At 45.5% G+C, this 12,339-nt stretch overlaps 1 protein-coding gene across 4 annotated transcripts in view; it reads left to right on the top strand.

Annotated features, from left to right (window-relative positions):
* Positions 1-12,339, top strand: part of Wdfy4 (WDFY family member 4) — a 218,847-nt gene that overhangs the window by 84,184 nt on the left and 122,324 nt on the right. For 3 of the 4 annotated variants that reach the window (XM_029469139.1, XM_029469140.1, XM_029469141.1), the window contains exons 28-33: positions 126-225; positions 2,565-2,770; positions 3,541-3,710; positions 5,500-5,625; positions 8,465-8,524; positions 9,705-9,869. In XM_029469139.1, the coding sequence (XP_029324999.1) occupies positions 126-225; positions 2,565-2,770; positions 3,541-3,710; positions 5,500-5,625; positions 8,465-8,524; positions 9,705-9,869 (827 nt within the window). The remainder of the gene's footprint in view (positions 1-125; positions 226-2,564; positions 2,771-3,540; positions 3,711-5,499; positions 5,626-8,464; positions 8,525-9,704; positions 9,870-12,339) is intronic. The other variant, XM_029469142.1, reaches the window with a different exon arrangement.

Genomic DNA, 12,339 nt, shown 5'->3' with positions numbered 1-12,339 from the left:
CTGTGGCCCAATTCCCAAGTAAACCACGTATTTGATGAATACAATTGTATGCTGTAGCAAGTATTATGTCTCTTTACATCCGCTTTCTCTCAAATCTGAATTTTGTTCTTTCTTTTTTTCTGTAGCTGGAAGCCAAACATCTGGAAAGGCAATCTGGCTTAGAAACCAGCTGCTGGAGATGCTGTTTGGTGTAATATCTTCCTCCCAACTTCATCTGTCCTCTGAGTGAGTAGACCCAGGAAGGCTGAGTTGGCTTGGGGTTGCCTCACACAGGGTGGGGCATTAAAACTTCTTCTTAATGAAAAGTTTAGCATCCTCGAGTCTGCTTGCTGCAGTGTGCTCTGCACTAGTCAGAATAGAAATAATATTCTCTCCACACAGTAAGCCAGACCTTGCCCTGAGGTATATCCTGATGCAAATCCTCAAGGGCCACAGAGAACTAGAAACAGATTTGATATCATTTCAATAAATTCTTTTTGCCACCATCGTATCCCATAATGGCTATTGTTCTGGCAGTTGTGACAACTGCTTTCTTTGATGTCTTATGCCTGGCAGGCAACAGAATGGAGAAATGGTTAGCATAAAGAAAATCTATCATAGAAAAGGCTTGCCAAACTCTTCTGCAGTACACTTGGTGCTTTAGTTAGTTTTTCCAGCTTGGATTAAAAGGAGGATCTGCCTTCAGTTAACCTTCAGAGTAATGTTTAATCACAAAGCTGATTACATTACTTTTCCTGTTGCCTGCTTAAGACTCTGGAGTCATTCAGCTAACCACTATTTGTTGAGCACCTACTGTATACCAGATACTATCCCTGACTTGGAGGATGCAGCTCTGAGCCAGTCGTCCCATGACTTTGCACTCTCTTTGAGTTTATGAGCCAGTGTGTGAAAGTGTTTGGTGCTATGGTAGAGCGATACTCCCCAGCAAAGAAACAGCAAAGAGTAGCCAATGACTTTCCAGCTGAGGCTGGAGAGGTGCCTCGGTCAGTGAGCATGGGACCTGAGTTTGAATCCTTGGCACTCATGTAAAAGTTGGATGTGATGTCTATCTGTTAACCTAATGTTGGGGAGAGTGGTAGATGCAGATAGAGCTAAGGAGATCACTAGCCAGTTAGTCTAGCTGAACTGTGATCTACAGATTCAGTAAGAGACCCTGTTACTAAAATAACAGGGTGAGTGATAGAGGAGGACACTTGGCATTCACCCTCGCTTGCACTTGTGCGTGCACTCATGTAAATATACCACACACAATACGCACACAGAATGCACACACACCAAAACCACTCTTACCAGCCAATGAGCCTCTACATTCCTAGAATCAAAACACAAGCTGAAAGATGCCTTAGAGATGAATGAGCCCAGCCCTTTCCCTTTTATCTCTTTGGAAGAGAATCAAGGGTGATTCTCTCACATCTGAACTCTTCAATCTCAACCTAGGATTGGAGTTTCAGCTCTTTCCCTAAGGTCCCAAAAAGGTCCCGTGAGTTTCATATGCCTCTTTCTGCTCAGTGTGAGAGGAAAATGGTAGTTTTCCTGGTGAGCTTGGGTGAGGATAAAGTGATTGGCAGGTAACTCTGAGAAGGGTGCCTGCCTGGGATGTCAAGGAATCTCTAAGCTAATTCTCGTTGTCATTATCACTACCACCATGTCAATCACCATCATATCACTTTCACCACCATGAGTAGAATGGGTACCATCATCATAGTTCCCACCACTCCATCATCAGCATCACCACCACTTTCATCACTATCATTATCATTATATATTATCATTATATATTATATATTATCATATGTCATTATATATTATCATTAAGTTAAATGGTGGAGCACATTAAGAGTCTTGTCAAAGTCATCCAGTTAATAAGCACCAAAGACAATACTAAAAGGAAAACAGTCTCTCCACTTCTAGCCCAGTGTTAGCTCATTTCAGCAGCCAGCAGCCAGCAGCCAGCCGTCAGCAGGCCCAGTGTGGCAGCTGATGCTGAGAATCTGCCCTGCTCAGATGGCTTTCTATGGCTCTTAAGTGGCCGGGACTTTTACTCTCTCTGTTGTCCTTTCTAGACAGGTTTTTCTTTTCTTTTTTTTTTTTTTTTTACCTCCCTGCCATTTAGTTCCCTCTAACAAATCTAAACTCAGCACTTTAACGTCCATGTTTGAGAAGTACAAACATCACAGCTAACCACTGGATTAGTTTTGGCGAGATGCTTTGAAGACAGGGGTAAATAAATGTGTGTCTTAGATCACTGGTCTGCTGATGGTAATGGAGACGGGTAAGCATGAACAGTAGTGAGTAGGGTTACAAGGAGCGCTCACATCCCCATGTCTTGACTTAGTTCTCAGTTGCCTGGAGAAGCTCTGCTTGCATACACAGCACTGTCGATGGATGAACCCATCCACTGTGCAATGATCCTGAAAGACTTTTACTGTATTCCTTCAAAATATAATCACAGTTAGTGCACAGTGGCCCTTCCTGCGGTGACTTGTGAAGCTGCGCTTGTCTTCTGGGCATGCCTCCTGCTCATGGGCTGAGAGATGACTTGCTTTCATGTCTTGCCCCTCTAGGTTAAAGGAGCAGGTGTTTCTGAGCCTGGGGCCCGACTGGTTCCTGCTCCTCCTGCAGGGTCACCTGCATCCCAGCACCACCACGCTGGCATTGAAGCTGCTGCTGTACTTTCTGTCAAGCCCTTCCCTCCGTGGGCGATTTAGGGATGGCCTATCTGCTGGATGCTGGGTAGAGAGCTGCATGGACGGGGTGGACATTGTGATGGGTGAGTGTCTCCATGAAGCCATTACTATTTTGTCTTGGGTGTGTGTGAGGACCAAGCCCTGCCCATACCCTGCCCACTTGGGTGACTCAGTCCCCAGATCACCCCTTGCCTCCTTAGACTCCCTTTGCTGAATTCTAGTACCCCATGCTCATTGGCTTCTGTGGGCTGCTTTCCAGCCCTCAAATCTCCTTATCCGTTTATGCACTGGGCACCTTGCACATTGACTCTTCTCCTTGGATGCATCTTCCTGTAGAGGTTGACTTGTCCTTCATGTCCCATCTCAGTACCCTTCCCTCAGGACGGGGGTGAGGGGGCACAACCAGAATTGGGAGGTTGAATAACATCTCTCTGCTCCATTATGACATCTCTCTAACTCCCGCCATGATTCGTATGCACATATTAATTTGTTTGAATCGCCTTATGTCTGCCCTCCCCACTACATTGTGTGCCTCATATGTGCCTGGAATCTGTACCTCTTTTTGAAGTGTGATAGCTCCTCTGCCCAATACAGGATATTGCCTTGGTGCTTGCTGCATAGTTGGCATTTAGTGTCTATTTTTGATGAATGAATGAGTGAATGAATGGATAGATGAATGGGTAGATGGTTCAATGAATGGGTGAACATGTTAAGAACTGGCCAGGCATGGTCACAAGGAACTTCCATGTGCTCTTTATATGAAACATATTTTGTCCAGTGTTTCTGTGGTGTGCTCAGTGTGTTGACTTGGTATCAGTAACTGGTTTTTGTGCCTCTTCTACCTGATCAATAGACAACCTGAAGAGCCGCCCTGCAGTGCCTGACCAGAGCCCCTGCCTGCTTCCTGGGTTCCGGGTCTTGAATGACTTTCTGGCCTACCATGTTCTCATTCCAGAAGTGTACCTCATCATATCTTCCTTCTTCCTCCAGACACCACTTACAGAGCTGACCAATGGGCCCAGAGTATGTTTAGGGTGCACCCTGGGGAGGAGGGGCACTCTTTGCTTTCTGATTTCCTATGATTATGGCTGTTCCCTAAGATTCTCTATCCCTCTGCTCCTTCCAACTGGAACTGTGTCTGACCTGCTTCATTCCCTCACACCCTGCACCCTGGCTAACCTTTAAATCCCTCCCATCAGCACTAATGACTTCTTTAACTCCTACCTCCCACTCTTGCTCGTAGAATACCTGATGTGATCAATTGAATCTCTTTCTGGTTAGAAAAATCGAAGCACACTAGTGCTGGCCTTGCCCCAGTGTCCCACCTTAGGTCTCAGCTCTGCTCATCATGAGTGATCCCCTTCACTGTCACCAAGAGAGGATGTTCTTTAATCCTGAGTGACCCACCACATGCAGCATTTCCCTCTTCTTCCTCTTTAGTTTCTCGCTGACCCTTCCCTTGCAGACCACAAGCATGTCCAACCATGTCTCTGAGACCAGGAGGTGCTCCTTAATTCATACTTTTGCCCTGTGTCTCAAATACCCCTAAGAAGAGCCCATGTTCACCTCCCCATCTCCCGGTCACCCATGCTTACACTTGGTCCAAGCCTTCTTGGGCTTTCTCACCTTCCAGGTCAGATGCAGGCCCCAGCTTGCATTAGAACTCCTTCAGTTTAATTACTTGACTAGCCTTCCCAGCTGGCTTCAACTTACCCCATCTTCCCCTTATAACTCTGCTGAGTTATGTCCACAAGGGGACAGCTGCTATGTGCTCAGCTGTCACATGTGTCACATGTCTCATGTGCCCTTCTTCCTTTCTCCCACTGTCACCTGCCACTTCCTGCTGACATCCCTAGACAGTTTCCTTCGTTGTGCCTCAGTGTACCTCGCATAACATTGGTGCCTGTAGGTGTGCTATTTCCTTAAATACTGAGCAGATGGGAGACAGACCTGACCCTTGATGCATCTTCCCAGGTTCTTGATGAATAGCAGAACCGGAAATAATTTCTTAGCCTTTAATTGAGCTGAACTGAACAGAACTGGGATAGAACAAAAGCATGGCTAAAACATTCAGCCCACTGCACACTCCCATATTTTATGGATTTGATCTACATCTCCATAGACACAAATACAGTGTAGACCACTTCAGCCCAAGGTTTTGACTATCCTGTGTTAAGTTCATTGAGACCCAGCATTTTTATTTCTCCGTATTATGGGAGACAAACATCTAGGAGTCTAAGACCTGTAGGAGACATTTTACATATTCCATTTCACTTGATATTTAAACAATCCCGTGGGAGTAGATAATGTGAGCTTCCATTTCATAGAGAAGGAAATTGAACCGCCAAGAGGCTGAAGAGCTTGCTGAGTAGCTGGTCTGAGCTATTAAAAGGGCAACGTCAGGCCTCCTGATTCTACACCCTGCTCCTTCCCTGCACTTTCCCTGAACCTTGAAATCCTTCTTGCCTTCTATAAGTTCATTGACCATACCCACTGAACTTGGTTGTGACGTCGAATATTTTTTGAGATTAGAACCCAGGGCCTTGTGCATTCCAGACACACACTGTGCCCCTGTTCTACACCCTTAGCCCTGAAGAACTCCACTTGCCACAAGTTGTTGGTAGATCTTGCACCTTCTTAGAGTTGTGTGCTTCTAATGCACATGGGGCTGGAAGTTTCCTTAAGGGCCAGTGGCCCATTCTGTTTCTGTCCTCTTGTTTTTCCTACTGGGGAACCCTGGGACGTGTGAAGCACTGTGATAAAGCTGGCCACTGGTGGGCAGATCTCTTTAAGGTTCTTCTTTCTCCATAAGGAGAACTTGGATTTGATGCTTCAGTGGCTTCTTCAGAAACATCATCAGCAAGAAGTCCTCCAGGCTGGGCTGTGCATAGAAGGTGCTCTGCTACTCCTGGGGATGCTGAAAGCCATCATGAACCAGGTGAGACTTGTCCCCCACACAGCATACCAGAAGGTCCCAATGTAAAGGAGTTTGGAAGGGTCAGTTTGGTTTTTTTGTTTGTTTGTTCCAGAAGATTTCTAGTAAAGCTTATGTGTTCACCCATTCTCTCATATAGAGAAATGCCTGTGACTACGTAATTTACAAGGAACTGAGGCTAATTTAGTTCGCAGTTCTGAAGGGTGGGAAGTCCAGGAGCATGGCACCAGCATCTGCCTGGCATGTGGTGAGAGCCTGCTGCTGTCTCATAGTGTGGTGGAGGGGACCCCATGGTGACACTGAGCAACTGTGCTACCTTGGGTCTCTCTTTTCCTTTTAATAAGACACAAATGCCACCATGGGGAGGGAACCTTAAGGTTCCCAAAGCGATTTATGCACTGTCACCATGAGACGTCCACTCCCTACTTCTTTTAAGTATTTGGTTTTCCTCAGTGGGGACAGTTCTGAAGAGACAACAGTGTGTATCTTTTTAAGAGGCTCCTCTGCATCAGGCCTTGCCCGAGAGATACTTTGAGGTAGATACCTGTCTCAGAGAAAATGGGTGGCCTGGCACCAAGCCACGTGGTACAGGAGCTGCTTAATCTTGGCTTTCAAAGCTTGTGAGAACTGAGTAGAAGGGATTCACTTAAATGCTGTGGCAGCTGTAAGAGGTGAAGGTTGTTTGGTCTGGGAAAAGGTCAGCAAGGGTAAGGAGGCTGAGAAATTCAATTACATTCTGAAGATACCAAACCTCATGGGAGCCTTGGTTCTGGGAGGGAATGCCATTGTTCTTGTAAAAAAAAAAATGCTGTATTGTCTCTCACATGCAAAGAATAGCAACCCAAACCTAACAATCATCCGACACCCACTCCCAGCTCCAAACACAGCCACTGTGTTCTAGACAGAAATAACCAGCACGCATCTTTAGGAAATCATACCATGTCCTTACAGAGGATGGAGTCTCAAAAAAACAATTTTTCTTTTATTTCCACAATATTTTGTGGACTTTATTTTTTTATGTCAATAAAGTAGAAAAATGTAAGACTTGTGTGTCATGAGGTACCCATATCTGTAATAGACAGTGTATGGTGTTGCTTGATGCATTCATTCTTACAAAATATCTGCAATGCACATCTTTGCTCTCTAGCTTGGTGACCTCTTGGGTCAAAATCTGTGGTGTGTGTGTTAGGGGTTAAAGCATGCCTTATGCATTTTTGTCTGAATGCACTTTTCAGAAACACTTCAGTAGACTTTAAAAACACCCCCACAGCCACACAACACCCCCCCACACACACACACATCTCTTGCTCACCTTAGCACTCTTGTGCAAAGATGCTCAGTCCATTCTCAGAACCTCAGCAACCTAGGAGCACAGATAACCGTTCCTTAGAGTTTGTTAGCATTGGATCAAAACCACATTGTTTCAGCTTTTACCAATCTCTCTTTCTCTCTCCTGCATGCAGATGTGGTTATGTAGAGAAGGCACAGACCCTATGTCTTTTTTACTTAAAAAAAAATTTTACTTTAAAAGCTGTATACATGTGCGCATATGTACGGACATGTGCATGCTGTGGCACGGGTGTGGATGTCAATAGATAACTTCGGCATTAATCCACCCCTTCCTCTTTGAGGATCTTTCAAGTTGTTCATAGCTGCATCTTCCAGGCAGGCTCACACATAAGCTTCTGACCAATTTTGTGTCTACCTCCCGTCTCACTGTAGGAGTGCCAGGGCTAAGGTTTGTGCTGCTGTACCAGGTTTTTAACAGGAACTCGCACACCAAACTCAGGTCACTTGCTGTGTGTGCAGCTAGTGCTTCTATTGGCTAAGTCATCTCCTTGACACACGTGTTAGCCCTTGAAAGAATAACCATTTTTCGTGTTGTCTTGGCCATATTGTTAAGTGATCACGTGTTTGTATCTTTCAATCAGTTTCATGTGATAAAATTCCATCATCAGGATCCTTTGCATTTTTGTAAAGATCTCCTTCAATCCTTGTGTTGTTACTTTCAGTGCATTTCCATGTTCTATTAACAAATTTCCATTTATGATTTTATATGAACATTTGTAAAGGCTATTGGGCTGAGATTTCTTTCCACTGTGCTATTGTGAGGTTTGATATTGTACAAGTTTTAAAATAAAATACAGGTCCTCCTTTGTATTAAAAAGACTGTCATATTTACTAATTCTTATATTATTTAAATGCAAGTTTCCTGGGCCTGGGTTTTCTCCATGATTCCTTACCTTGGAAAACAGAGAAGAACCTGAAATCCTACACTGCCCTTTTGGGGTACACCCCCAATGACTCAAGACTTCCTAATGTGTCCCAAGTTTGTACAGTTGTTACCAGTGCAGCTCTAACACATGCGCCCCTGGGGGACCTGGCAGCTCCAGCAGGTGGCTTCTAACTCATGTTCTGGGCAGTAGTTTCCACCACCTCACTTTCAGCTTTGGGATTTGAGCTTTCTTTCCATCGCAGGTTTTTTATTTTTATTTTTAAAGAACCTGAAGGCCTGTGGAGTTATTTTAAGAGTGCTATCTTGGATATATTGATGAGTATCCTGACTTACTTATGTCACTTTCTAAGACTACAATACTTGGCATCTTTCAATTTTGTTATTTTCCAGAATTCCTATAGTTACATTTTTAAAGATCTCTTGGTTCATACTCTCAATGTCCATGTGGCTAAGCATATATAATGTACATAGATGTGTGTATATATTTATATGTAAATATATGTACATATAATTGCATTTCATTTTTTAAAACTGTATTCATTCTACTGGAGGGCTAATATGCAATTAATTTTGTGGATATCTAAGATGTATATTTTTTATCCACAGTGTAAGGAACCTGTTGTCTACCTAACCAACATGTTATCAAAAGCAAAGCAAAAGCAATATGTAAGCTCATTTAAAACTAAAAAAAAAGTTGTAAAATATGCAGAGGGAAATGAAAGTATAAGGCTAAGTGTTTGCAATGCATTAGCAAGCACATTAAATTCACATGTGAAGGATATTAGTTTAACATCATAATAATGGGCAAAGCCACTCGGTACTGATCTAATACAATGAGCAGACCTGTTATGAAGGTGACATTTGCCAACTTTAGTAGATAAGATTCTACACATGGTAAACTTGTAGAGGGATGAGAGACAAAGGCTAAATTTAATCATAAGAATAACTCTAATACCTACCCATGAGTCACTTGGAATAGGCTGGGTGTTGACTCTGTGTGTTGGTGTCGCTATGCAGAGAAAGAGCCTAGGGCTGAGGCTTCAATATGAAGTTCCAGACATCAGAATAGCAAGATCTTAGCCAGTAGCTGGATGTCTTGGCTGGGGCACATGCCAGTCTCCAGATGGGCAGCTGAGTATGTTACACAAGGGAAAGGGTGGAGGAGGCTCAGTCTGGACCAGAGGAGAAGAGAGCAGAGTATGGGAGGAAACTCCAGCTCAGACAGGGCACTGGGGATCAGCTCAGCACAGCACAGCACAGCACAGCACAGCTCAGCACAATACATGCCAGGCTCCTGGTTGGCATGAGAAGGCCTCTTCAAGCCCTACTCAGACGAGGGAGACCCCGGTGTGGGTCAGGATGGAGTCTCTAGTGGGGAAGTTGGCTCTAGGCTAAGGAAGGCTGGGCTGAGGACTGACAGGCACACTCTTTCCTGAGCTCAGCATGCCATGTCCATGCCCACTGGGATGGTGTGAGCACACAGTACACTCGAGCAGATCGCCTGGGCTCACTCTCACTGACCTTCACATACTGGGTGGTCTGTGGTGAGCCTCTCCAGGCCTCTGTGTTTCCAACTGCAAAACAGAAGTAAATATGGAGTCCATTCTCTAAGGTGAGGGAAGGATCATATAGGAAACACAGAGAACAATGTCCGCACCTGTTTGATGATCAGTTCCTGCTACTGTCCAGCTGTCTTAGGCAATTGCCAAAAGCAGGTCACACCAAGACTCTGGAAGATGTCCCCCTGTATTCTAGCTCCTTGGCCTCTCTCAGTTAACCCCCCTGTCCCTCTGTCGTGCTGCTGCATGCTGTGTCTTCCACCATGTCTAACAGAGTGTGTCCTCAGCCCCCTGCAGGTTCAGGAGACAGTGCCTGGGAGCAGACACTCCCCAGCAGTGTTCTTCAGTTCCTCCGCCTGGTGCACTGCTCCTACCCCCAGGACCCAGTGTGGAGGACCCCTGACTTCCTCCAGACCATGGCCATTATCACTTTCCCCCTGGAAACCCAGAAGGTAGGACTTGCCTTGCTCTGAGGCCTCAGGGTGAGCAGCCATGAAAGGCGTCACCCTTCACGGGTGAAGGGCCGCGTACCTCCCTGCCTCCCAAAGTTAAAATGCACGTTAAGCAACTTGACTGATCACGGAATAAACAACATGGGTAATTTCCCTTTTCTTGGCTCTGAGGTGCAGCTCAAGGTCAATTTCAGCTCCAGAGTCCAGTTTCTGTTTGTTTACTTGTTTTAGTTGTTAGAAATCTCAATAATGTGATATTTTATCATAGCTCAAGTTCAATTATGTATTTGTGGAATATATACCATCCTCATGCTGGGAAACCAGTATCCCATGCCAGGGGCCTCTTGCCATCTGTGTCATGGACAGAGACTAGGTGGTATCACTGTCTTTCTTTCCACTTTTCCTTCTCAGTAATTCTTTTCTGTCTTTAGGCCCCTGGAACTCGATCCAGTTTTTTTCCTGGGTAGTAGGTTTATGAGAGCCCAGCTCAGAGCCCAATGGACCAAGAAGAGTGAGGACTCACTTAGGTCTAGAAGAAGAGATCTTGAAGCTTGATTGCTGAAATATTAGAAGAGGGGTTTTAGAAAGAACTGTGAGTTTGAGTCAGAGAACCCATGCCAGGTGTAGAGTCAAGTGAGTCAATAGCACTAGGGATCTGAGTGAAAGCAGGTAGTGAGAGCAGGGGGGCGGGGGCAGAGAATGAAACACAGGAAGAAGACAGGCAGAAATCTGCCCTTCAGTCCCCATTCTGGTGGATTAGGAAGCAGAGACCCAGAGGGAGCTGGGATGTTTGTTTGCAAGCTGTAACATTAGCTAGAAGAGCATATTAGAAGCAGGGCTTATGACCCCTGACTTTCAGAGTTGAGCATGGAGTGGCCTCATCACAATGTGATAAACAAGGTTAGTGGATCGAGTGAAGGGCTCTGAGTCAGCCCCTTCCACAGGTGTGCATGTTGAGGGCTCATATCCTGAATCCCTGGTGTACAGGTCCAAACCTGGTGCTTTGTGAAGCCCAACAGCCCCAGATGAAGGCAGTGCAAGAAAGAGAACAGAGCCCCAGGGGAAAAAAAATGTCCCTCTGTGTCCCTGGGCTCAGACCCATCTGGCCAAAGGGTGGCAAAACTGAGAAATGCTACCTTTCCAAGATTTAAAGTGGCAGTCCTCCAAACCTGTCTCCTTCCCACTGTGATCAACTTAAAACAAACAGCTGACTAAGCCTGGCCAGTGCTCTGTGTCCATGAGCTTTGTTTGGGGGTGATCCCAGCTTCAGACGGAAATACTTTTAGACGTTAAACATGTTTCTGTCTGTACCAACATTGCATTTTAACAACATTGATGCTATATTAAGCACTGCCACTCATGTAGAGATGATGAAGTAACAGGGAAGGGGGATTTGGGCAGAATCTATGCAAATATGCTACCATTTTGTATAAATGTTGGGCATCTGGGGAATTTGGTATCTTCAGGGGTTCCTAGAATCAATATCCCATGGATGCTAAGGGACAAGCATATTTAGTTTAAATAAAGAGATTAAATATAAAGACTGGAAGATGCGTAAAAAATGAGAAAGTTGTCCCACAATGGTCTGACAAATCCATATATGCTCAAGTAACTCGCTAGAAATGAGCAGAAAAGCCAGAAAGACCCAAAGAAGGCCCAGCTGGCTGCAGCTGGGAGACCCAAATGCAAGCTTGACCAGGTGACCTGGGCCAAGCAGGGAGGACAGTCCTTCAGGCTGCTCTTACTGTCCCCAGTGAGTCTTAGGGAACCAGGCTCCCAAAATCTGTGGCCTGGCACTGTGACCCTAGTGCTACCTCAGCCTGTGTCTGAGCCAGGTTTGGCATCTGCTGAATTGGGAGATTTTAGCCAAGTGCATTCTGGCCCAAGGTTCTTTCTCCACGGCCCCTGTCACTTCTGTGGGAGGGAAACCGAGGAGACAGTCCCTCCTCCACAGATCATCTCTCCAGCCAACAAACAGCTCTGCGGGCCAAGCAGGCCCCATCTTAGGGCTTCTGCTCCAGTTTTGAAGTGGCCTTCATCCTTCCTAGCCTCAACCAAGTGATCTCTGCCAGTTCTTTGTTGCAGAGACAATGAGACAGAACCTCGTGTAGGTGGCCGGTGGCCAAAAGCCTTCCATTTGCTGTGAATTTATATGGCATCTTTCCAGTCAAGGCCGCATGGAGCTAATTAATGCAGTCACCACCTCCCTAGGTGCCATTAAATTCATTTTATGGCTTAATTAAGAATGGCTGCATTAATTTTATGAATGAGCAAAGGGGGTGCCGACAGATGAAGGCACATGAAAAGTTCACGGGGCGGGAGTCAAGAGTCCCTGGCCATGTGTCCTTGGGTCTATCACTTGGCCTCTAGGCATCTCCATGTTGTCCTGGACTATCTAGGGGAATGAACCCACCCATCTCTCTCTCTCTCTCTCTCTCTCTCTCTCTCTCTCTCTCTCTCTCTCTCTCTC

This window comes from Mus caroli, chromosome 14, assembly GCF_900094665.2.
Source record: "Mus caroli chromosome 14, CAROLI_EIJ_v1.1, whole genome shotgun sequence".
In the NCBI taxonomy this organism is placed as follows: domain Eukaryota; kingdom Metazoa; phylum Chordata; class Mammalia; order Rodentia; family Muridae; genus Mus; species Mus caroli.
The sequence above is the reverse complement of the archived record's forward strand: the minus strand, read 5'-3'. Positions and strand labels throughout refer to the sequence as shown.